At 48.8% G+C, this 22,180-nt stretch overlaps 1 protein-coding gene across 3 annotated transcripts in view; it reads left to right on the plus strand.

Moving 5' to 3' along the window:
* The window catches only part of VAV3 (vav guanine nucleotide exchange factor 3), a 163,723-nt gene that overhangs the window by 35,609 nt on the left and 105,934 nt on the right, over nt 1-22,180 (plus strand). For all 3 annotated transcript variants that reach the window (XR_009449880.1, XM_059674535.1, XM_059674536.1), the window contains exons 3-8: nt 16,001-16,059; nt 17,175-17,240; nt 18,161-18,269; nt 18,843-18,935; nt 19,449-19,517; nt 21,712-21,815. Coding sequence is in view for 2 of the 3 variants with exons in the window: in XM_059674535.1 (XP_059530518.1) it covers nt 16,001-16,059; nt 17,175-17,240; nt 18,161-18,269; nt 18,843-18,935; nt 19,449-19,517; nt 21,712-21,815 (500 nt within the window). In the remaining variant the exon portion in view is untranslated. The remainder of the gene's footprint in view (nt 1-16,000; nt 16,060-17,174; nt 17,241-18,160; nt 18,270-18,842; nt 18,936-19,448; nt 19,518-21,711; nt 21,816-22,180) is intronic.

The raw sequence follows: 22,180 nt of genomic DNA on the forward strand, positions 1-22,180 counted from the left end.
AACAATGTTCGTGGTTTAAATATGGACATGGGAGCATAAAACACCTTAGAAAACATAGAACATTTGGGAGGAGGAGGGGGCGAGCTGCTTCGGGTGAGGGGTTAAGACACCGGTTGTGTTACAGCCTGTGGTTGGTCAGTGGGACGCGTTCATAAATGAAAAGAAACACCCTTAAGTCCCTAAAGCGTTGCCTTTGAAGTTCTCTCACACAAACATTCAGTTAACAGTGAAAGCCGTGGGTTTGAGAATGCTGCCGGGAAGACGCGGGAGGGGGTCTGTGGGATGCCTCTCGGGTCGCCGTAGGCTTCCTGCTGAGGGTGGGAGCTCATCCCCGACCAGAGCAGCGGGCTCAGCCACCCGCGAAGGTGACGTCCGCGTCATGACTCGCATTGCCCTGCGGACGCTGCGGTGGACACTCTGTGAATGTAGAAGCTGAAGGAGACCTGAGACAGCTCCAAGTCTAACCCTTTACTTTTCTAGAGGAGGAGACGGAGGTCCAGAGAGGACCACTGACTTCTCCCTGGCCATTCTCTTGTGTTCCTTCTGAACTGTTTTTGCTCTTAGCACCTTCTGGCATCAAATACGTGATATCCGCCCCCACCCCCCACCCCCACCCCAACAAAGTCTCCAACTTTCTGGACACCAACAAGGTGTGGTACCTTTCATTCGGTTCCTGGCGTCGGTGTAGCCCCTGAGGTTCAGGGCTCAGTCCGCAGGCTGCTCCCACCTCAGGTGACAGCCCCAGTGTCCGCTCAGGGTACCCGCCCTGCTGTCTGACGTGGCTACGAAGTCGAGCGTTTGCACAACCCGCTCCTCAGGGCCGATCGTTTGCTGCGAGGCTCCCAGGACTCAGGGAGGCACTTCAGGTGCTATGGCTGGGTCGGTCAAGAGCGCCCTGAAGGACAGGAATGAACAGGCAGATGAAGAGGTGCACCTGCAAGGTCTGGCAGGGCCCGGAGGGCAGCACCCCCTGTCCCTTGGAGTGGGGGTGCCACCCTCTGATGTGTGGATGTGTTTACCAACCTGGAGGCCCCTGCCATTGGGGCTTTCTTTAGAAGGCTCTGGTACTCAGCTCAGTCCCTTCTCCTCTCTGCCCCCTGAGGCTGGGGTGGGGTGAAAGTTCCTATCAAGGTTGGGCCTTTCTGGTGGCCAGCTCCCACCTGAGGCTATCGAGGGGCCCAGCGAGAGTTGCCTGTTAGCTCCCCAAATCCTCCTATGGCTTGAGAACTCCCAGGGGTTAAGGAGCTCAGTGTCAGGGTGGGGGTCAAAGGCCAGCTGTCACCACAGAAGATGTCCCTGTCATGCCTTTCCCTCAGAACACACAGGGTTTTAGGAGCTCAGCGTTGGGAGCCTGGAAGGAAGACCAAATACATGTTGTTATTGTGTCACCGTGTCGCCCTCCGGGACTGGAGTCAGCCTCCATGGTGGCCCCGTCCTCGTCAGCCCTTCGCTCTGCTGTCAGGCTTCCTGCTTCAGACCTGGGCGCCTGCACCTGCCCCCAGCGCCTCTGGTCGGTTCAGTGACTCCCCTGACCCAGTTCCGTGAGCTCTTCGGGCTGAGCAGGTGTTCCAGGCAAGGCTCGGGGCAGGCCCCACGTCAGCCACCGGCCAGGCCTCTTCCAGGAGCTTGGCCAACCGGGGGCGAATTCAGGACCCAGATTCGGCAGAGCTGCCCCCTAAAGGGCGGATACAATTTTGGTTGTTACTGTGGCCACTTGAACATACTTCTAACATCACTTTAAATCTATTCCGAGTGTCCTGGCGCCTACAATGCTAGCAGGATGTTGGGAGCCGGAATACCCTGACTGTAGCGGTTTAACGTGTGAGCTGTGTTTACATTCTCATGGATAAAACCTGCCCGTGAGGGTTCAGGGAAGAACCTATCCGAGCGTGCGAATTGAATAGGTGACCCAGAGGGCTGAAAACACGAGTTTCCAGATGGAATGAAGCCGGAGATGAGCTGTGAAGGTTAGCGGTGAATGGGAAGAAGGAAAGGGAAGACCATTCTGGAGGGGAAATACTGGGAATAAACTTTGGGATAAATACAGGGGAGATAATTTTTAAGTACCAGCATGTATTTGCACAGGAATTCTGCTTATCTTTGTTGATGTTGCATTTCAATATTTCATAGCCATCCTTTTTATCAGAGATAGTACTAACACAATCTCAAGTCACTCAATTCCAGTAACCGCAAATTGGTGATATCAAGTCAGTATTATTATATTGGGATCGATTTCATATATAAATTTAAAGCATTATTTTCCACTTATTGTTCATAAGAACAATTTTGAAAGCGATACTGGAAATAAGTCCTAATACTCTTAAAAAAACCCACCTAAGTTCTTTAGAAACGTTTGTGGTCAGACTTGTACTTCTTTTGGGTAAAGATTTTAAATGAAAGTCCCTGGCATTAGTTTTGAAATAAACTGGCCTTGAGTTAATACAGACATGCCCTTCTATACAAAGCAAGCCTTCCTTACTTGGCCTTGTAGGTTTCCAAGAGCACTTAACCGAGTGTTTATTTAATTGGATCTTATTCACAAAACAGTTTCTCCGTCTTGGGCTGGAGCAACTCCCAGGTTCCCGTGGTTGTCCGACTTCTCCACCCCTGCGTATCAAGTCCACCGACTGTTAAAAGCTAAAAGGAATGGAAGCCCCAGAGTCCATCTTATTAGATGAAAGAACATTTAATACTCAGTGTAACCCACTCAGAAATAATGAACTGAGAGGTCTGAAGATGAAGATAAAATCTAGGAGTCCCCCGAAGCCTCTAATCAGTTATTACTTCTCTTAAATTCGAGGTGTTTTTTACCATCTCGCTATGGGAGAAAGCTCCTCTTTTAACTTCTTCTAGATATTCTTTGCCTTTGTCATTTTGGTACTCAGACACCTCCCCACTCTTGATATTTGGGTACAGTTTTTCTTCCCTTTTCTATCTCTCTCTGTCTTTAAATCTATTACAAATTACCTGGTTAGCTATTTTCTGGTTGATGCTAGAAACTAGTATTTTTGCATATATTTTAAAATTTATTTGCACAGTTATCTCAGCTACCTTAAAAATGACCTGGTATAGCCCTAGCCAGTTTTGCTTAATGGATAGAGTGTTAGCCTGCGGACTGAAGGATCCCAAAATGGATTCCGGTCAAAGGGACATGCCCGGGTTGTGGGCTCGATGCCCAGTAGGGGGCGTGCAGGAGGCAGCTATTCAACGATTCTTAGCATTGATGTTTCTCTCTCTCTCTCCCTCTCCCTTCCTCTCCGAAATAAATAAAAATATATTTTAAAAAATGGCCTGGCATAATAAAATTAGAAGCCGACAGGAGCCTGCTTCTAATGTGCCCGGTGTTTACTTTGGACGTGAGGGCTGGCTGGTTTCTCCTGTTGTACCTTCCTGTCACCTAGTGATGTCTTTGGCCTTGAGTGACATTCATCCTGAAGCCCCATCCCTGGCCCAAGAGGAAGTGCCCCCGGATGGAGGCCGTGATCTTCCGTGAAGGAGTGACAGGTAGTTTTGCTACATTCACATGGAGTGCGTCCGTCTAGGTTTTACTTAGATCTTAGTTCTTTCAATGAAATAAAACATGTGCATGGTGTGTGAATAGCAGACCTCCAGCCGGAGAGGCTGCAAGCTCATTCGAAAGGGCCCTGGGGAAGGCCCCTCATTCTGAGTGAGAGATACAGATCCCAGAGCCCAAAGTAATGGCCACTGATGCCCAGGGAGAGCTAGGCCCGCAGGGAGCAGATTTCCTGGCTGGACCTCATGAGCACACAGGAGGTGAAATTCTTAACTCGTAGTTCACCTAGATCCTTGTTCATAATACAGTGCTGTACACACACCAATGCCAAAGATTATATTAAACTTGTACTCATTACCTTCACCTATCAAAATACAGAGAAGGCCTGCAATCTATTTTGACATTCAATACATTCCTTAATTATATTACACAAAATGGAAGCCATACATTGGCATTATAATGATGTTTTTTTAAGCCTTAAAAATCAAGGTTCAAAATGTTTAGTTTTGTGTTCCTATGTGCAGTCGAGGTCTTGGGTGGATGTGTTGGGCTGAAGTAAGTGGAACTAATTTTGGTAGGTTACTTGCGACTTCAGCTGCCAGATGCCTCCACTTTGAGGACAAAAAAAGATGTGGTTCTTTCACAGGAAATACTGTACCGGACTGTGGCTTATGTAAAGGAAATGCCCACCGAGAAACAAAAGTGCTGTTAGTCGTTAATGGCGTACTTGATGCTTGAGGCAGAGCTGAGTTGGTATAAATAACCCTCACTCCTCGACTTTATGTTCAGAATTGATTCTAACCCTTTAGGGCTCAGCAGTGATAGTGACTCTGTGTTTTCACACGGCCTGTTCACAGAATGCAGGTAGGCGAGGGGATCGCATTCAGGCTATGCAGATGGGTAAGGGGCTTTGGTTTGACTTGGACAGTGTCACACAACGAGTCGACCCAGATTTACAGCCCCAATACTGGTGTAGAAAGATTGGGTAATCCCTTAGGAAACCTAAGCCAGGGACCTCTCGTGTAAGTCTGAGCGGCTGGTCAGAGCTCTCTAGACCACTGTTGAGTATCTGTGGTCAAGCAAAAGAAGGGCGATTTGATCACAACTAATTTGTGAGCCTGGCTCAGGGCTTCTGGCTGAGCGGTGCTCCCCCTGTGGGAGCGCACTGACCACCAGGGCGCAGCTCCTGCATTGAGCGTCTGCCCCCTGGTGCTCAGTGCGCGTCATAACAACCAGTCCTTCCGCCGTTCGGTTGATTTGCATATTAGCCTTTTATTATATAGGCTTTCCCCAGAGACAGCTTCACGAGCCAGAGAGGCAACTCTCAACATGACGTCCACAGATGGTGGCGTTTCCTCCCTGCCTTCCAGGCATCGAAGTCCTCAGGCAGTTGGCCTTGTGTCCTCTCTGCTGACAGGTAGTAATGAACACTTGCCCCTCGCTGTCAACGAAAAGGGATAGTGACTGCTGTTTTCTAAGTGTATTGGGCTGGAAAGATTTTCAAGAATTGGTCACCAGAAACATGAGGGTCAGCTATTTTTGTCTGGCAACCCCAGACGTGAGGAGAGGACCAGGCATTGTTGTTCAAACTGTTGTCATAGAGTTTAATCCTGCAGTCATCACACTCTCTGATACAGCCTGAGGAGGAAGTGCCGGACAGCGCAGCTATTCTCACAGGCCCTCAGAGAGCTTTGTAGCAAATTCCCCCACCCTCTCTTTTTCCACTGAAAACTTAGAAGTGATATATTTCTATTATTCTGACAAGTACAATATGAGGCACCCACACACTCATCGCTAAAGCTTCAGAGATAAGCACTTAGTTAGATTTGTTTCATATTATTTTCTTTTCTTGTTGGGTATAAAAGCTGTTTGTATGCAGCTAAAGCTTCCATGCTCCCCATCATTTTTATTCTCTCTCTCCCCAGAGCTGAAAATTTGTGGACGTATGTTCAATCTGTGTGCTACCAAGAGAAAAAATAGTCCCTATTCGTAAGAAGTTGCTAGTAATACATTTTGAAGGAGAAAGTGAAGCTGTTAAAGACAAACTATTTGGTTTCTTTGATGAAATATGTTTTGCTATTTCAACTCCATCCCTGCGTCAAAGGTTCAGAAAATTTCGTAGCCTACTTTCCTCCCCACCCTTGAGTGGAAAACACAGATCACTAATCTATAATAATAAAAGGGTAATATGCTAATTAGACCAAACAGTCGAATGTCCTTCCGGACGAAGCTGGGCCTGCAGCCTTGGGATCAAGGCAGCGGCCGCAGCTGCTAAGGCCTACTCTTGCATGAATTTCATGCATCGGGCCTCTAGTATTTAAGATAACAAACAGAAAAAAAATATCTAGACAGTAATAGGTCATTTCTTTCTAGCATTTCTGGTGTCATAAAATCTAGCCGAACAAAAACTCCATATATATTTTGACTAAAAGAATCAAACTCCTTGGGGAAGTGAGGCACTTGCGTGGAGGCCTATAGAATAAACTCCTTTTTATTTTTTTGACCCAATGATGAGAATGAAATGGTAAGAGGGATCAAGAGGGAGATGAATAACAGCTGCCTGGAGATCGGGCTTCATGGGAATATCCTTAGCTTTCACCTGTGTGATTGTTTTGTGCTTTTATGACTCACTAGAGGCGTGATGCACGAATTCGGTCAGGCCTGGCCGGTAGCGGGGAGGGGACGCAGGAGGTTGGTCGGTCGGCCCCGCCCCCTATCAGGCCAGTTGGCTGCTGCAGTGTGCCTCATAGCGACTGGTCCTTCCATCGTTCCAGTCGCTTGGCTTTTATATATATAGATTATTATATTCATAAATGTCATTGATACTATTTGTGTCTTTTAAATACATCTATTATTTGCAAAAATGACATAATTCAGCTTATTTTTTTAAAAAATGTTTTTGAAAAAAAATGTTTTTGAGACGAATCTCTCTATATATATGGTGTCCCCCCAAAAATGGATACATGCACTTTGCATAATTATAAAGGCAGTGTTTATTAAAATACATTTCATTTTCAAAATTGAGCCATCAGCTGTTACCGTGTGTATCCATTTTTTTGGGATACCCTGCAGTTTTAGTTCATTCTTTTCACTATTTTAGCTAATACCAATATAGAATATATCATATTTTGTTTATCTAGTCTTTCTTCCGAGGAAGCAAATACACTTGAGTCTGTGGGTGCTGAGTGGTTATTGCTGAAAGCGGGACCAGCATTGATGGTCAGAGATGCTGGGGGTGCATGTCCACTGAGGCTAATTGAGGAGAATACGTCCTCGTTCTGGATGGATCCTCATTGATTGGCGTCGAGCCCGCGGAGACTGAGATTAAACGGGGATGGATAGTCTTTGCTCTGGGAGACTTGCCTTTGGGTGTGTCCCTGAGCTACTGACTCATCACCCATTCAGAACCCCTCTGAGGAGGGACCAGCCTGCCCCGCCCCCTCATGCCCCTGAATTTGACCCAGGTGGCAACCTGGTCACAGCCCTTGCTCAGGTCAAGCGTCCCTCTGTGCCATTTAGTGACAAGTGTGGGCCTGTGATCCTTTCTGAATTAATTGCCTCCACGTGAGCGGCGCACAGAGCTTGTAGGGGTGGCCCTTGGGAATCCGGGCTCTGAAATCTCCAGATGCCTGATGAGAGTGTGGACTTGAGTCCAGAGAGCGAGCTTGGAGCAGTAAATTGCGTTTTTCCCCTTTGAAAGCCACTCACTAATACATGCATCTCCCCTTGCCCCCTTCATTTCTCTCCCTTCTGTAGTTTTTGGCCCGAGCATAACTGTAGGCTTATGGTGGCTCCGAGAGGTTCTGTCCCGCCTGTGGCCACTGCCCTCTTGGGCTCTGCCCGCCACTTGAGAGCGTTCTCCTCCCCCTCCTCACCCTCTGCCCGTGAAGGGCGAACTCCTGCCCTCTGGGCCACGGCCGGCCGCGGTCATTGCTGACCTGCCTCCTCCGCTGCTTTTGTCTCCTCTGACCGGCCTCTCCTCTGCTCTTCCTGTGCCTCCGGGGGCTCCTCCCGCTGCAGGGAAAGCTCTCACCTCCTCCACACGGCCTGGCAGGCTCCTCAAAATCCGGCCCCGACCAGCTCGGCCAGCTTCGTGTCTCGTCTTCTCCACCCCAGGGGCCTCGCTGTGGCCACTGTTCCCCGTTGCCCAGACCTGCCAGAGGCAGACCAGGCCCCCTGCCGCTCCTGCTGCCACCACCCTGGCCCCAGGTGCCCTTCTCTGCCTGTGGCGCTCGGACAGCTATTCATGACGAGCGTGGCTGTGTGGCTTGGTGTGAGGGTATTTAGCTGCTGGAGGTGTAGTGGGGAGGATTTCTTTGTGTGGCCAAATGTTTGTTAACGGGGAGAGACTATTACAGAAAATAAGGTCTTTATACATCTATAAACTAACATTTCATAATTGAAAATGTGTTGTTTTTACTATATCATGTCATTTTCTACTACCAATAAATTATGCCATAGCTTGACTTACCAATTTCTCAAGTGCCCGGCTGGTGTGGCTCAGTGGTTGAGTGCTGACCCATGAACCAGGAGGTCGTTTCCCAGTCAGAACACATGCTCAGGTTGTGGGCTCGATCCCCAGTAGGGGGCGTGCCATCATTGATGTTTCTCTCTCTCTCTCTCCCTCTCCCTTCCTCTCTCTGAAATCAATCAAAGCATATTAAAAAATATCGCAAGTAATTTTCCTCACTGTCATGTACAAAAATAGCAAGGGATTTTATAAATTATTGCTGTGATGCTCACTTTCATAACGTTTGGGTCACTTGGGAAAGAAGCATGTGAGTCAGGTTCGGTGTTCTGAGGCGTGTGATAAAACGGGACTTGGCCCATAAAATGGGCTGTAATCTTGATTGATTGTGTAAGCTAGTGCCGCTGTGGACTGTTTGCTGTCATTGCTTTGGAATGTTGTTTAAATATTTTCCCTTCATTTTCAGTGCATTTTGAATGTATTGTTCTGGATTCTTTCCCTAGTCGATAAGGTCCTTGGTTTATAAGGTTTCTTTGTTTTTCGTAATATTTAGGATGGGGTCCTGTGTGTTGCACAAGCTAATCCAATGTGATTTGATGTGACTATAAGTTAGAGGTGCAATGGGAACCCCGAGTCCAGATGCCATGTGGAGGGTCCTGGGGGGAGGCGGGGGTCGGACACCCGGGGCTGACACAGCACCCTCCCTTCTCCCTGGAAGTGGGCTCTCCCGTGCTGCACGTGTTCACTGTCTGATCCACTCGTGCTCTTCTCACGGGGAGTTAAGTAGGCCGGTTTCCCAGAGGCCTGGGTTGTGTCCGAGCACCGTAACCTCAGCACATGCTGAGCTGACAGGCAGTGCTAGGGAAGGGACTGCAGGCATTGCTTTGAGGGGGAGAAAGCCGCCCGCCCCCGGACACGCGGAAGGATCACAGGCACAAGCTGCTAGTGCGACAGCGCCCCCTCCTGGAGGGTCGGCTCAGCCTCAGCCGCGGGGACAGCTGATTTGCAGGGACGCTGCTGCTCGTGTACAAAAGGAGGCCCTACAGTTTCGCGGTATCCACGGACCTTTAAAATGTTCTTGCCCTTTGGCCCAGAACTTCACTGTTAGGACCTTACCATCAGGCAATAAATAGACACATGGGCAAATACGTATTTATTTGTTTGTTTACTCACTTATTTGATGGAGATTGGGTTGTTTGCACCTCTCAGCCTTTAGTTCAGCTACGAACACGTGTGTACGGGTATTTGAGGACCTGTTTTCAGTTCTTTCCGTACATACTTAGCAGTGAAATTGCTGGGCCTTATGGTAATTCTGTTCACCTTTATGAGGAACTGCCAAACTGCTTTCTTTCCACAGCAGCTGCCCCGTTTACATCCCAGTAGCAACATACAGGGGTCCCAGTTTCTCTGCATCCTCCCAGTTTCTCTGCATCCTCCCAGTTTCTCTGCATCCTCCCAGTTTCTCTGCATCCTCCCAGTTTCTCTGCATCCTCCCAGTTTCTCTGCATCCTCCCAGTTTCTCTGCATCCTCACCTTTTGAAGGAATGATAGCCATCCTAATGGGTGTGAAGCGTCTCATTGCGGTTCTGATTGGCATTTATTTCCCTGATGACTAACGATGTTGAGCATCTTTCCCTGTGCTCAGTGGCCATTTGTGCATCTTCTTGGGAGAAGTCCCTATTCAAGTGCCTTTGCCCATTTTTTAATTGGGTGGTTTATCTTCTTGTTGAGTTGTAAGAGTTATTAATATATTCTGGAGAGTGGACCCTTATTAAATACATAATTTGCAAATATTTTCTCCCATCTTAATAGGTTTTCTTTTTGCTGTCCTTACAGTGTCATTTGATGAAGTCCAATTTATTCTTTCTTTTCTGCTCGTGTGTTTTCGTGTCAGATCTCAATGCCGAATCCCAGGAAATGACTTACCCACATGTCGTCTTCTTGGTCTTAGCTCTTCTGTTGAGGTCCTTGATCCATTTTGAGTTCATTTTTGTATATGGTGTGAGGCATCCCAGCACCATTTATTGACGAGCTTACTCCTTCCCCGTGAAATGCCTTGGCATCCTTATTGAAAATCAGTTATGTCTTTAAAGGTTTATTTCTGGACTCTGAATGATATCCCAGTGGGCGCATGTTTATTCTGATGCCTTACCAGTTTTGATTACTATAATTTTGCAGTAAGGTTTGAAATCAGGACTGTGTGTCCTCCAAATTTGTTCTTTTTTTTTTAAACATTGTGTGGCTGGTTGGAGCCCCTTAATTTTCTTACGAAGTTGAGGATCAGATTTTCCATTTTGTTCAACTTGGCTCATTGTGTTCCCCACCCCATCTCCACCCTCCCAGAGCCTGCGCTGCACTCCCACGTGGGCAGATATTTAGATACAAAAGGAATTCTTATCATTGTCATTGTGAGAAGCTGGGGAGAAGCTCAACAATAGGGTGTTAATGTAGTGCTAGCTCTGTGGATACTGTGACCTTGAAAGTATAGCCCTAAACACCATGTTATATTGAAAAAAAAAATGCTTTGGGTCATTGGGACAACATGTGAGTCGGGACCAGATCCAGGGCCTCTCCTGGCCTGCGTATAGTGTTTTGAACGGAGGGTGACTCGTGGGGGCAGGCGGTCATTCCCGGGGGTTTGTGTCATGATGTGTGCTCACTGGGAGGCGGGAGAGCAGGGCCCAAAAGTGACCTCCAGCCGAATTAAAAGGACAGACTCTTCCTTAGTTTTTACACTGAGTATCATTTCCTTTCCCCACCTCGCAGTCATGAAAAACTCACATGCCAACAAAAATATCAGACTGCAAGAAAAGAATGTTTAGCGCTGGAGAAGCCGTTCGGAGAGGACGTGACTGTTTGGAAGTTTGCTGTTTTATGCACATTCACTGCTTTTGTCTTTTTTTTTTTTCTAATCACTTTTCATAAAAGCACTTTCGTAGGCCTGCCGTGTTCTCGTCATGCCTCCGCGTGATTCCCCTGCTCACTGACGGCCCTGGGTCGCGAGCACTTTCTCAGCATTAACGTTGCTCACCCCACACGAGGCCCAGATTCTACCAAAGATGCACCGTTTCGCATCACAGCTTTGGGAACGCCGGTGTCAGCCAAGCCGCCCAGCACAGTGGGGAAAATATCTCTATTTGGAGACCTTATTAAATATGTATGTTGAAAGCCTTTTTCTAAACAAGCCCGTGGATTCTGAGATCAATCAGCATCGTTCAGGGTGTGATAAGATGATGTCTTGCCCGATTGCGGGAGCGCTGCACGTCTGTAAGTGATTCAAGTCCGGCGCTGGCTCCTGATTTGGGAACGTGCGTGCTGCTTTAGGGGAACAACAGAGCCCGTTCCCGCCGCTCCCAGACCCCGACCCGCCATCCTTTGCCCCGCTCCCTACAAAGAGGAAAGAGAAAGCCCAACTAGCACCGTCTGTTGCTTTTATTTTTATTTATTTATCCTCACCCAAGGATATTTTTCTGTATTTTTTTTAATTTTGTTTTATTGATGAAAGTATTACGAAGAGTGGTACATATGTCTCCTTTTTTCCCTCCCTTGACCTTCCCCCGGCCTCCCCTACCCCCCAGTGTCTCGTGTCCATTGGTTATGCTTATATGCATGCATACAAGTCCTTTGGTTGATCTCTTACCGCCCCCCCCCCCAACTCTCCCCTGCCTTCCCGCTGTAGTTTGACAGTCGGTTCGATGCTGTTCTGACTCTGTATCTGTTTTTGTTCATCAGTTTATAATGGTCCAAGGATATTTTTCCATTGGTTTTTAGAGAGAGTAGAAGGGAGACGGAGAGGCAGAGAGAGACATTGATGTGAGAGACATCGGTTAGTTGCCTCCTGAATGCACCCCGACGAGGGCCAGGGAACCTGCAGCCAAGGCATGTGCCCTTGACTGGAATCGGACCCAGGATCTCCAGTCCTGGGGCTGACGCTCTCTCCACTGAGCCAAACCGGCCAGGGCACATTCTGCTGCTTTTAAAGAAACATTTCTCTGAAGTTGAGTTCCACTCAGTGCTTCTTCAAGGCAGAGTCAAAAGGCCCGGGCTGCTTCTGGGCCAGCCCCGCCCTGGTGGGTCCTCTGGACACAGGTTCAGGCAGCAGCCCTGATGGGCGACACCCGCTCACAAGGACGTCGGAGGCTCCTCAGAGTTCTGGGTCGGCTATTGTCCCAGGGCTGCCTTTTGCCTCCCCCCCCCTCCCGCCATCCCCCCCGGAACAGAAGCACTTTTCTAACTGACGCCTGGATCTCACCCTCTGGCCGGTCCTTCTGCGACACGGTGACGAGCTGGAGTCAATCAGCAACTGAGGCAGGAGACAGAGGGTGTGGACTAAGGCAGAGCGGAGGGCGGGCGGGAGGAGTGGGATCTGAGGTTCCAAGGATGAGTTGGGAGGACTTAGACCTGGGTGTGTAGGAGAAGTCTCCCAGCGGATAGCCAGGCGAGGCAGAGGGGGACTGTGGGGATGGGAGGAGCAGGTGGGCAGGGGAGATGCCCTATGGGGTCTTCAGAGGCAGAGGGCAGGGGCGGGAAGATAGGTGGGCAGGGGAGATGCCCTGTGGGGTCTTCAGAGGCGGAGGGCAGGGGCGGGAAGATAGGTGGGCAGGGGAGATGCCCTGTGGGGTCTTCAGAGGCGGGGAGCAGGGGCGGGAAGGCAGACACAGCAAGCCCTCGGTGCTGTGGAGATAAATGCCTGAGACAAGGGCACGACTGTTTGGTTTAGAAAAACTTTGCTTAGTGACCTCATCTCCGAGAGCTTGAACACTGTCCACTGTAAACCAAGTTGGAAAATATTTCTCCGGAAACGGCCACTCTGAGGCTGCTCAGACCGAGCAGTGCCAGGAAGTCCGCGAGTGTCCTCACGGCGCCGGAGCCGGTGGGGCTGGGGCCTGGAGGGGGCCAGAGGCTGGCGTTCCGGCCCATCAGGCGTCTGCGGACAGACAGACATGCAGACCCATGGAGATCCAGGAAGTCCCCATGGCCCTTGCGTATGCAGCCAAGGTCACCGCTTCTAAGAAGCCGCTGGAGCCCCCGGCTCTGTCCCCAGCTGAGGGGACAGCCGGCCTTGCTCTCCCCGGGCTGCGGTGGACTCGGCAGTACTCGGTGTGGGTTTCTGCCCACCACCTGGGTCTTTCCTGGTAGGGGGGGTGTGAGAATAGGAAGTATCAAATCTCAATTTTGTTACTTTACTGATGATGATGGTGGTGATGGCATTAAAGGTTGTGGGCTCGATTCCCAGTCAGGGCACATACAAGAATCAACCAATGAATGCATAAGTGCATCCACACATCGATGGTAGGAGAATGGTTGAATCATTGTGTTACATATATTAAATGTTATACAACATTAAAATCAACAAAGTAGATCTATGTGTATTGACACAACTGTCTTTTTGTTGTTGCTAAGTTTATTGATTTGAGAGAGAGAGAGAGGGAGAGAGAAACATTGATTTGTTCTACTTATTTATGCACTCATTGGTTGATTCTTGTATGTGCCCTGACCTGGGATTGAACCCATATCTTGGTGTATGGGATGATGCTCTACCTTACTGAGCGATCTGGCCAGGGCTGTGATATATTGTTAAGTGACAAAAGCATGTTGTGGAAAAATCTGTGTAATAGGAACACATTTACCTAAAATAATAATTGTAAAGAAAAAGAAAAAAATTTTGCAAAGGTCACACCTGATTCTGAGCTCTGGCTCCCTGTGGGCAGCAGGTGGAAGAGGCGTGTGTAGGGGGGATTGATTCTTATGTGTTACCGTGTTATTTCATTTTGACAAAATCAGCAGGAGTCCATTTGAAATAGTTAAAGCAGCGAATAAAGGTGCTAGGTGCTAGGGCAGGGTTATGTCCAGAGTCCCATGGGGACCCAAGAACCCGATTGCAGGTGGGAGACGGTCAGAGAAGGCCCTGGAGGAGGGCCCGGCCTGGCGAGTTCAGGGTGGACCTGGTCAGCACGTGGAGGGGCCCAGAGAGGCGGAGAGCATCCTGCTAGGGGCATCCCCCAGCTCTCCAGGGGCGGTGGTGGCAGGGCAGCTGGCCACCTCCCGGCTTTAACAGCCCACCCTCACCCCCACCCCCACCCCCGTCCCCAGTTGTCCTGGTCCTTCCCTCCCCAGGGCGTCAGCCACTTGTCACCTCTCAGTCTGTACCGCTGCAGGCTCAGCTCAGACTTCCTGTTTCTCACCTGGACCATGGCGAACACCCCTAGCGTCTCCTGGTGCCTTGTCTGCACCCCACGTCCCCCTGCCTGAGTGCCTGGCCTTCAGTTTGCTGAGTGATCTTCTCAGAATGCAGCTTGGACCCTGCCGCCTTCCTTCTTAGCCGTTCTCCACGATCCTTCCCAGGTTCCGGGGTCTCACCCTCTTTCTGGAGCCCGGAGCAGCCCTGCCCACCTCCCCTCCTGCCTCCCACACTGACTCCTTTTCATGTTCCCTGGAATCTTTGTCACTTCTTTACAGATGCCACCATGTTAACAAACAAGCTGTAGACGGAGGTAAAGAAAGCGCAAGGTGTGTGGGTTTAATAGTTGGTTGTTGGACTGTTATTACCTTGAACGTGTTCTGACTAGTTACCCCCTTTTCTGGAGTTAATGGCCACAGTTTCATCTTATTCTGAGGCAGCCTTTTAGAAGTGAATACATTTCCGGGAAAACAGCGTCGTCTTTCCTGCCTTTGGCGCTCTTTTGTTCCGTCAATATTCGTCAATATTCTGGAGTCGGCGTTTCCAGCGGCAGGGGCCTGAAGGTCTGGTACTTGTTTGTACAGGGGCCACGCTGCCTTCACAGCAGACACGCTGTTCTGCAGACACGACTAGGACTGAACAGTCCCTGTTTGCTTTGGCTACACTTGGAGCTAACGGGGACGGGGAGGGGGAGGTGGGGCAGGGGGGAGGGGGTGCTCCGTGTACAATCAGATGGGCCCGGAACCGAGAGAGGGTCCTGGGAGGTGCTCTCTAAGGCATGCTGCATAGCCTCTTGCCATGCTCCTCTCCTCCGAATCTGTGTCTTTATTTTTATATCACCAAGTAGTGGGAAATGCTCGGTGCAGCTTGCTGACTTTCAGAAACGCTTGTACTTTATAAACACATTCACCGCAGGAGGAAAGTGATGGAGTGCTGTTGTCTGGCTCCCTCTGGTGGACAGTTGTATGGAAACGTCAAACTCAAGTTTTGCAGGGGGAGCGGGGGACAGGTTGTGAATAGTTCTGGTTATTGGAAGCAAAAGGAACAGAAAATGCATCTTGTGGATGTATGGTCATTCTCATAGAAAATCTCCCCAATAATAGCATAGTAAAATGCATAGCAATACTAGTTCCCTTTTGATTGCATGGTGATACTGCTGAAACCACAGTGTCAAAACAGAAAATTACTAGCTACTAATGCTACAGCCATGGCTGGGTATGTCTTCTTAAGGGACCTTGAAACAGGTAGATGAGCAGGGGTACATACAAGCAACTCCTTTTCCTGAAACACACAGAATTAGAATAAGGTGATTTTCTTCAAGTTGGAGATTTTCAAGAATGACTACCATTGAAATATTTTGCATGTGCTATCTTTGTAATCCTTACAGTAATCTAACGACTACAATAATCTATTATTGTATGCCGTATCCTGATGAAAAAAACTGCAGCCCGGAGAAATTAAGTCATTTGTCCAAGGTTATGTGACTAATAAGTGGTAAAGCCAGGATTTGAACCGTGGGGTCTGGCCCCAGAGCCCACGTGCTCCATCACATTGCTACCCAGCAGGCTGACCGGTGGAACTTTCTGTGACGATGGGAAAGTTTGCTGTCTGTGTGGCTATTGGGCATTTGAAGTGGGGTCACTTCAAGAAAGGGACAAAATTATGCCGAAGGTGTTTATACTGTCACTCCCAGCTCTTCCATTCTGCACCTCTTTGGCATCTGCAAATTCACGCGTCTGCTGCCATTGTTGACGTTAGATTGCTAAACTACTATTTTGTGAAAAGAACGTATCTTCCCTGAAATACACTTTCAATGAACACGACCCTCTGTTCTCAGGTGATAGAAACGCTATCGCGACTCTCCCGAACACCCATCGCGTTGGCCACGGGAATCAGGTAAGCGTGTTTCTCCGCGGCCCATGTTCAGTGTAACGATGGCTTATTCAGTAGTCACTGTTTGCAAAGCATGTTGCACGCGAGGACTGCTTCTCACTCATGCAGGCTGCCTGGTATGTACGTGCCAACACGCGTTTGACACTGAGCAACTAAAAACATATTCGCAGAGCTGAATGAGACCCGTTGGCCAAACATGGTTCTCATTCTACTGGTGACTCTCATTGACCTGGTTCTTTTTTTTAAAACTCCCTTCAACATTTCTATATATGTGATTCATCAAGGCAAACACACATGCTGGTGGCATGTAAAAAAAAGTAACACGTTGCCTCTGTAGTCTGATTTCTGTGACTTTGTTAGACGTGGATTTAGAGCATTATGTGCGTGTTATCAAATGTGTCACAGAAGCATGAGGCAAAAAGGGTGCTCATGGCTGGGAATAGGGGATCAATGACAGTGATTTCCTTTGAACAGGGAGCAGAGAAAACATCCTATTCTCCCTGAGGTCCGATTGACTCATTTACCCAATAATTGAAAAACACACACAACTTGAACACCTTTACTAATAAGTCTAAGTAGAAAAATATATCAGAGTCAATAATCATATATACAGGGCGCAGTATTCTTGCCTTCTAATAATTTTCATTATTAGGTTGTCACCCAGTTATTTGTCAAGAGTGATTGTCACCTAGTTGTTTATCAAGAGTGATTGCCACCCAGCTATTTGTTAAGGGTGATTGCTACTCAGTCATTTGTCAGTCACATCAGCATCCGAAAGTGAGAAGAGCTGGTGTTGAAGGCAGGCCTGCTCTCTGCCAGGAGGTGAGCCTGCAGAGTTGTGGCTGGTGGGGAATCCATTAAGCACAGCAGCCTGTCCCCAGCTGCTCCGAGGACTGGGTGACCAGCACACCTGCTGCTGATGCGCTGGGGTAGCAGGTGCTTGGTCTCCCCGGGGACCCCCAGACCCAGCCACACTGGGAGAAATGCCAGACGCTGTCTCAGACGTGGTGACTGACCGGCCCGCGCTGGCGGCAGGTGGGCTGACACGGTTCATGAGAGGCAATGCCCCGCTGGATGCCGAGTGCTCACCTTGTTTTTCTCTCCCTCCCTCCCCCCAGGCCCTTCCCAACAGAAGAGAGCGTCAGCGATGAGGACATCTACAAAGCCCTTCCCGACCTGATAGAGTACGTGAGCGCTTCCTTTGTGGGTTGTAGCTGGGGGGGTTGGCAGAGCGCCGTGAAGGGGACAGTGGCCAGGGGCTGAGGTGTGTAAGAATCAACCCCAGACCCGGGAGGGAAAGCGTCCGAGACAGTGGACTTCCCTGGGCTCCTGGTTGCCTTTGTGTGGCCCACGCATGCAGGGCTCTCTGAAGAGTAGAGAGGCAGGCCGCCGCCAAGTCAAATTTGAGCCCTTCCCAGGCATGTAGAGGTGGAGGCAGAGGAGTGAGGCAGCGAAGGGACATGAAGCAGACACTGCACCCCACTCCTGGAGAGGCAGGGCAGACGGTGCCCGCTTGGCAGTCGCAAGGAAGGTGCCCTCCAGCAGGAACGTGGTCTGAAACCCACTGCACGAGGTCTTGGCAGTGACAAGCCTGCAGAAAGTGATGCCTCTGAAAGACTGTTGGTCACATACTAGATCCCCTTCAGCTCCCCATCTTCTCCGTACCCTACCCTTCGATAGTGTGATCAGCGCATCCCAAGTGTGAGGCAGACTTTTCAGTCCTGCCCTGCACGGACCTGTGTTGTCTGGGGCAAGTTCAACGCCTTGTTGTCCTCTCGAAGTCTTGATCGCGATGCTGGACCCACTGATAGGGCCGGCCTGACAGCACCACCGATGCCGGCCTGGGGAGCCAGCGGGCTCCTGCAGAGGGGTCAGGGGGCACTGTGCATAAGTCAGGGCAGCGAATGTCCAGGTCGCTGCCATCGCTGTTGTTGTTGTCATTGTCCCTGTCCCTGTAGGAGGGACGGAGCCGTCACCTGAGCCTCCGACGCCACGAATTCCATTTTATGTCTCCTCTGGATTTTCCATGGGAATCCAGGAAGCTGCTTCTAGCTCCTGCGTTTCCTACCAGACAGTGACCTTTCTCCCGTGCCCTTCGTTCCAGCGAGACCCGCGTGGAGGATGAGGAGGGCCTGTATGACTGTGTCTACGGGGAGGACGAAGGCGGAGAGGTCTACGAGGACTTAATGAAAGCGGAGGAGGTGCAGCAACCCGTAGGCACTTGCCTTGTTTTTTTTCTTTTGAGTTACTCTGGGTGTTTTATTGGGCAAGTGACAATGTTAAAGACTCAATGTAATTGTTTATGGAACTTCTGCTGGGATGGCTTTTTTGTTTGTTTTCTTTCTTACCTTTGCCCCTTATGTGTATATTTGATGCGACATCAAATCTAAAAGAATATTTACCTGCTTTGTCACAGAAGATTTTCTTTCATAACAGTACAATTCCATGACTCCATGAAATTAAGCCCCATTGCTCCTCTGCTATTGTTTTGCTGGTGACATGTCACTTATCACTCAGATTTGGTTTCCTTGCCAGTAAAATGAAAGGATTAGACCAGAGACTCCCAGGGTTGTTTTGACTGTAAAATGCCACGTTTCTATGGCTCCAGATGCAGTAACAGGTCATGGTTACTAGTTATAACCATGCCGATCTCTCGGTTATGTGTTTTATTAGAAATGGAAAGCTTCAGAAAACCAGCAATGATTTTGATCTCTTTCTAGTTTCCGCCAGAGAGATTAACACATGAATTTGATTAACTAATTTTAATGGGATCGTTCTAATTGCAGAAATGTCAAGAGAATGACATACGAAGTTGCTGCCTCGCAGAAATTAAGCAGACGGAAGAAAAATACACGGAAACACTGGAATCAATAGAGAAAGTAAGTGACCAGATGTCACTCTTGAGGCCCCTCCTGCCTGGCATGGTGAACGTGCTGGGCTCAGTATTTCCTCTGTGTGTGTGTATTCTGATTTTCAGTAGAACTTTGGGTTTACAGATCTCAAAGAAGCTTTAATCCTCCCACAACTATTTATTGATTGATTTCAGTATCTGCGTGCAGAGATTGAGAATGTAGCAGTGAACACAATAGAACTCTGGTTCTCGGTCATGGAAGTTATAGAATTTTATAATACTTCATCTGTCTGTTCCATTGTGTGCTCACCACCCAAAGTATTTTATGCTTTAAATGTATTAACTTGTATTTATGTCTTTCTATCTCTGTTCAAGTCTGTGATTTGTAAGGCAGAGAAAATAGTTTCTGCTGGTTCTTGGACATTCATAATACTGATAAACAACCGACTTTCAGTAAATATTTACTGTTTGTTGATGACAATCTGTTATCTAGATTAGGATGAGTTGTGCTTAATTCTTATTCTCTCTCCTCTCCGGGTAGTTCTTCATGGCACCACTAAAACGGTTTCTGACAGCAGCAGAATTTGATTCTGTCTTCATCAACATTCCCGTAAGTGAAACTATGCTCGCTAAACGTGGGGTACTTCTGTAAAATCCTTATTGGGGTTCCAGATCCCTGTTGTAACATTCTCTGGTATTCTTTAACAATTTTGACTCTATTTTCTGCCTCTTGAGTTCTTATAGCTATATTCTCAAGAAATAACTGATAAGTCATATCGTTAATCAAAAGTCACTCAGAATACATGCAGAAGACACATGGATAAGATTCATGTTGAGGGAGTCTTAGTTCAACAGTCCCTGGGCTCCTGTCTGTGTCTGGGGGAGCCCCCCTTCTGGCCCACTCACTGCTCCGTGGTTCCTCCAGGCCCTCAACCCCGTCTTACCGACACCGTCCTGACTCCTCCGTCTCCTCTACTCCTACCATTCCTCCACTGTCTTGGTGTCTCTTTTCTGCTTCCAGTTATATCAACCTTAACTCCAATTTCTGAAATACATGACTTCCTTATGCTTCAACAGCCTATTCTATTTATTTATTTAAAATATATTTTTTATTGATTTCAGAGAGGAAAGGAGAGGGAGAGAGAAAGGAACATCAATGATGAGAATCATTGATTGGCTGCCTCCTGCACGCCCCCTACTGGGGATGGAGCCCGAAACCTGGGCATGTGCCCTGACCCGGAATCAAACCATGACCTTCTGGTTCATAGGTCAGTGCTCAACCACTGAGCCATGCCACTGGGCTCAGTAGTCTATTTTAATAGGTTATGTAAGCATTTCAAGTTTCAGAGCACCTTCCAATGGTTTTATTATCCTAAAAGAATATTTACTTGGAAGCATGAAGCCAGCCAAATGCTATGCCAACTGAGGTCATGCTGGGCAAGACTCATGTTCTGAGGCCTCTGGAGCTGGCTGTGGTCTTACTGCACAGCTTTCATGTGTAATATGTCAGCCTTTGTGTCCAGGCGTGCTTGCATCGCCTGACTGGCCCCGTCTGTTTTGCTTCTTTACGTACATTGTGGACGTGCCCCTGTCGGCTAGTTGGGGCACGTTGGTCTTGTCCTTGATTTGGGCCCAATGAAGACATTCTCACTGATTGTAACATTGCAGGAAGGAAGGTCACAACGTCAAGTGAACGGTTAGGAAATAACCAAGTGCACGTTCTAGGAAGATGAGGACCTTGAACCACCCAAATACGGTCATTGTCATCGAGGACCCCATTGGACAGGCCTTTTCATGAGCCTCAGCTAAAGGACAGGCCCGCCCGGCCAACGTGGCTCAGTGATTGAGCGTTGACCTATAAACCAGGAGGTCACGGTTCCATTCCTGGTCTGGGCACATGCCCGGGTTGGGAGCTCAATTTCCCAGTGTGGCGTGTGCAGGAGGCAGTGATCCATGATTCTCTCATCATTGATGTTTCTCTCTCCCCCTCTCCCTTCTTTTCTGAAATCAATAAAAAATATATAAACAAACCAATAGCACCCCCTCTCCCCCCAAAGCCAGAAGGACGGGCCCAACATATTCCTGGTGCCTTTGGGCAGTGAGGTCAGGGAGTCTCAGGGCCCAGGGGAGGGGCTAGTGGGGGGCTGGCCCCTTGGTTCCATGGCTGTGACTGGCAGGACCGTCTGACTGGAAATTACTTGCCTGTCAGGAGACATGTGACATCCTGCCCGTGAGGAGCTGGGTCAGCCGCCTTGTCCAATGGATTCGCCCCTCTTTCTGCCCCAGTTGTCTGGTGATTTAGCGACTGTTGTGAGCGCAGCCCTGGGACACCACTAATTGACCAAAGTGTAAATCCACATTTCCATGCCCCCCGGACACGAGCCCCCACTTATCTTGTCAATAAAACATTAAACACTTGGTAGTTGAATTGAAACATTTACAGCAGTTACAAAATGAAAATGAGCTGTGCCTATTTCTATACAAGGAATAAATTACCCTTTAATAACCAGTGAAATCATTTCTCTCGCACAGGACATGGGCATTTCCAGTCAGATCTGAAATTGCTGTTTCATGTGGCCTGTCACTCTCCTGTCCTCTGCCCTCCCCTTCCCTTCCCTCCTCCTCTCCCCCTCCTCCCCTCCTCCCCTCCTCTTTTTACACATGTGGATGCGAGCAGGTTTCTGTACTGAGTGCCTTTAGGTTGTCCTTGGATGGCAGTTCTAGCAGCAATAGGGATTCTGGGGTCCGGTGATTTGTTGTTGTTCTGATTTCTAACTAACTTTGACCTTGCTTTCTTTTCTAAGGAACTTGTAAAAGTTCATCGGAACCTAATGCAAGAAATTCACGATTCCATCGTAAATAAGAATGACCAGAACTTGTATCAGATTTTCATTAACTACAAGGAAAGGTAACTTCTGAATTTGAAATGTTGGGGCTGTTCGCGGGTCATCGTGGTGAGGGTCAGTGTGAACACAGCTCATGGGTAGGAATCAGCACTGTTCATGCGGACACGTGGGGCGGCGGGTAGAACGCTGGATCTGGGACCTCTGGTGGCAGTGAGCTCCATGTGGATGACAGAGCAGTAAGCAAAAAGGAAAAGAAGGAAAAGGAAAAACTGCTGCAGACAGCTGCCCTGCCCGTCAGTGCGGACCCGCCCACCCTGTCCCCGCGTCCTCTGGTTTCAGGAAGTCTCGCCAACTCGCCCGCCTCCTCCTCCCCACCTGTACGTGTCGGCTGTGGGGGAGCTGCTACCCGGTGCCTTTTCCAACTCTC

This window comes from Myotis daubentonii, chromosome 18 (assembly GCF_963259705.1).
Source record: "Myotis daubentonii chromosome 18, mMyoDau2.1, whole genome shotgun sequence".
In the NCBI taxonomy this organism is placed as follows: Eukaryota; Metazoa; Chordata; class Mammalia; order Chiroptera; family Vespertilionidae; genus Myotis; species Myotis daubentonii.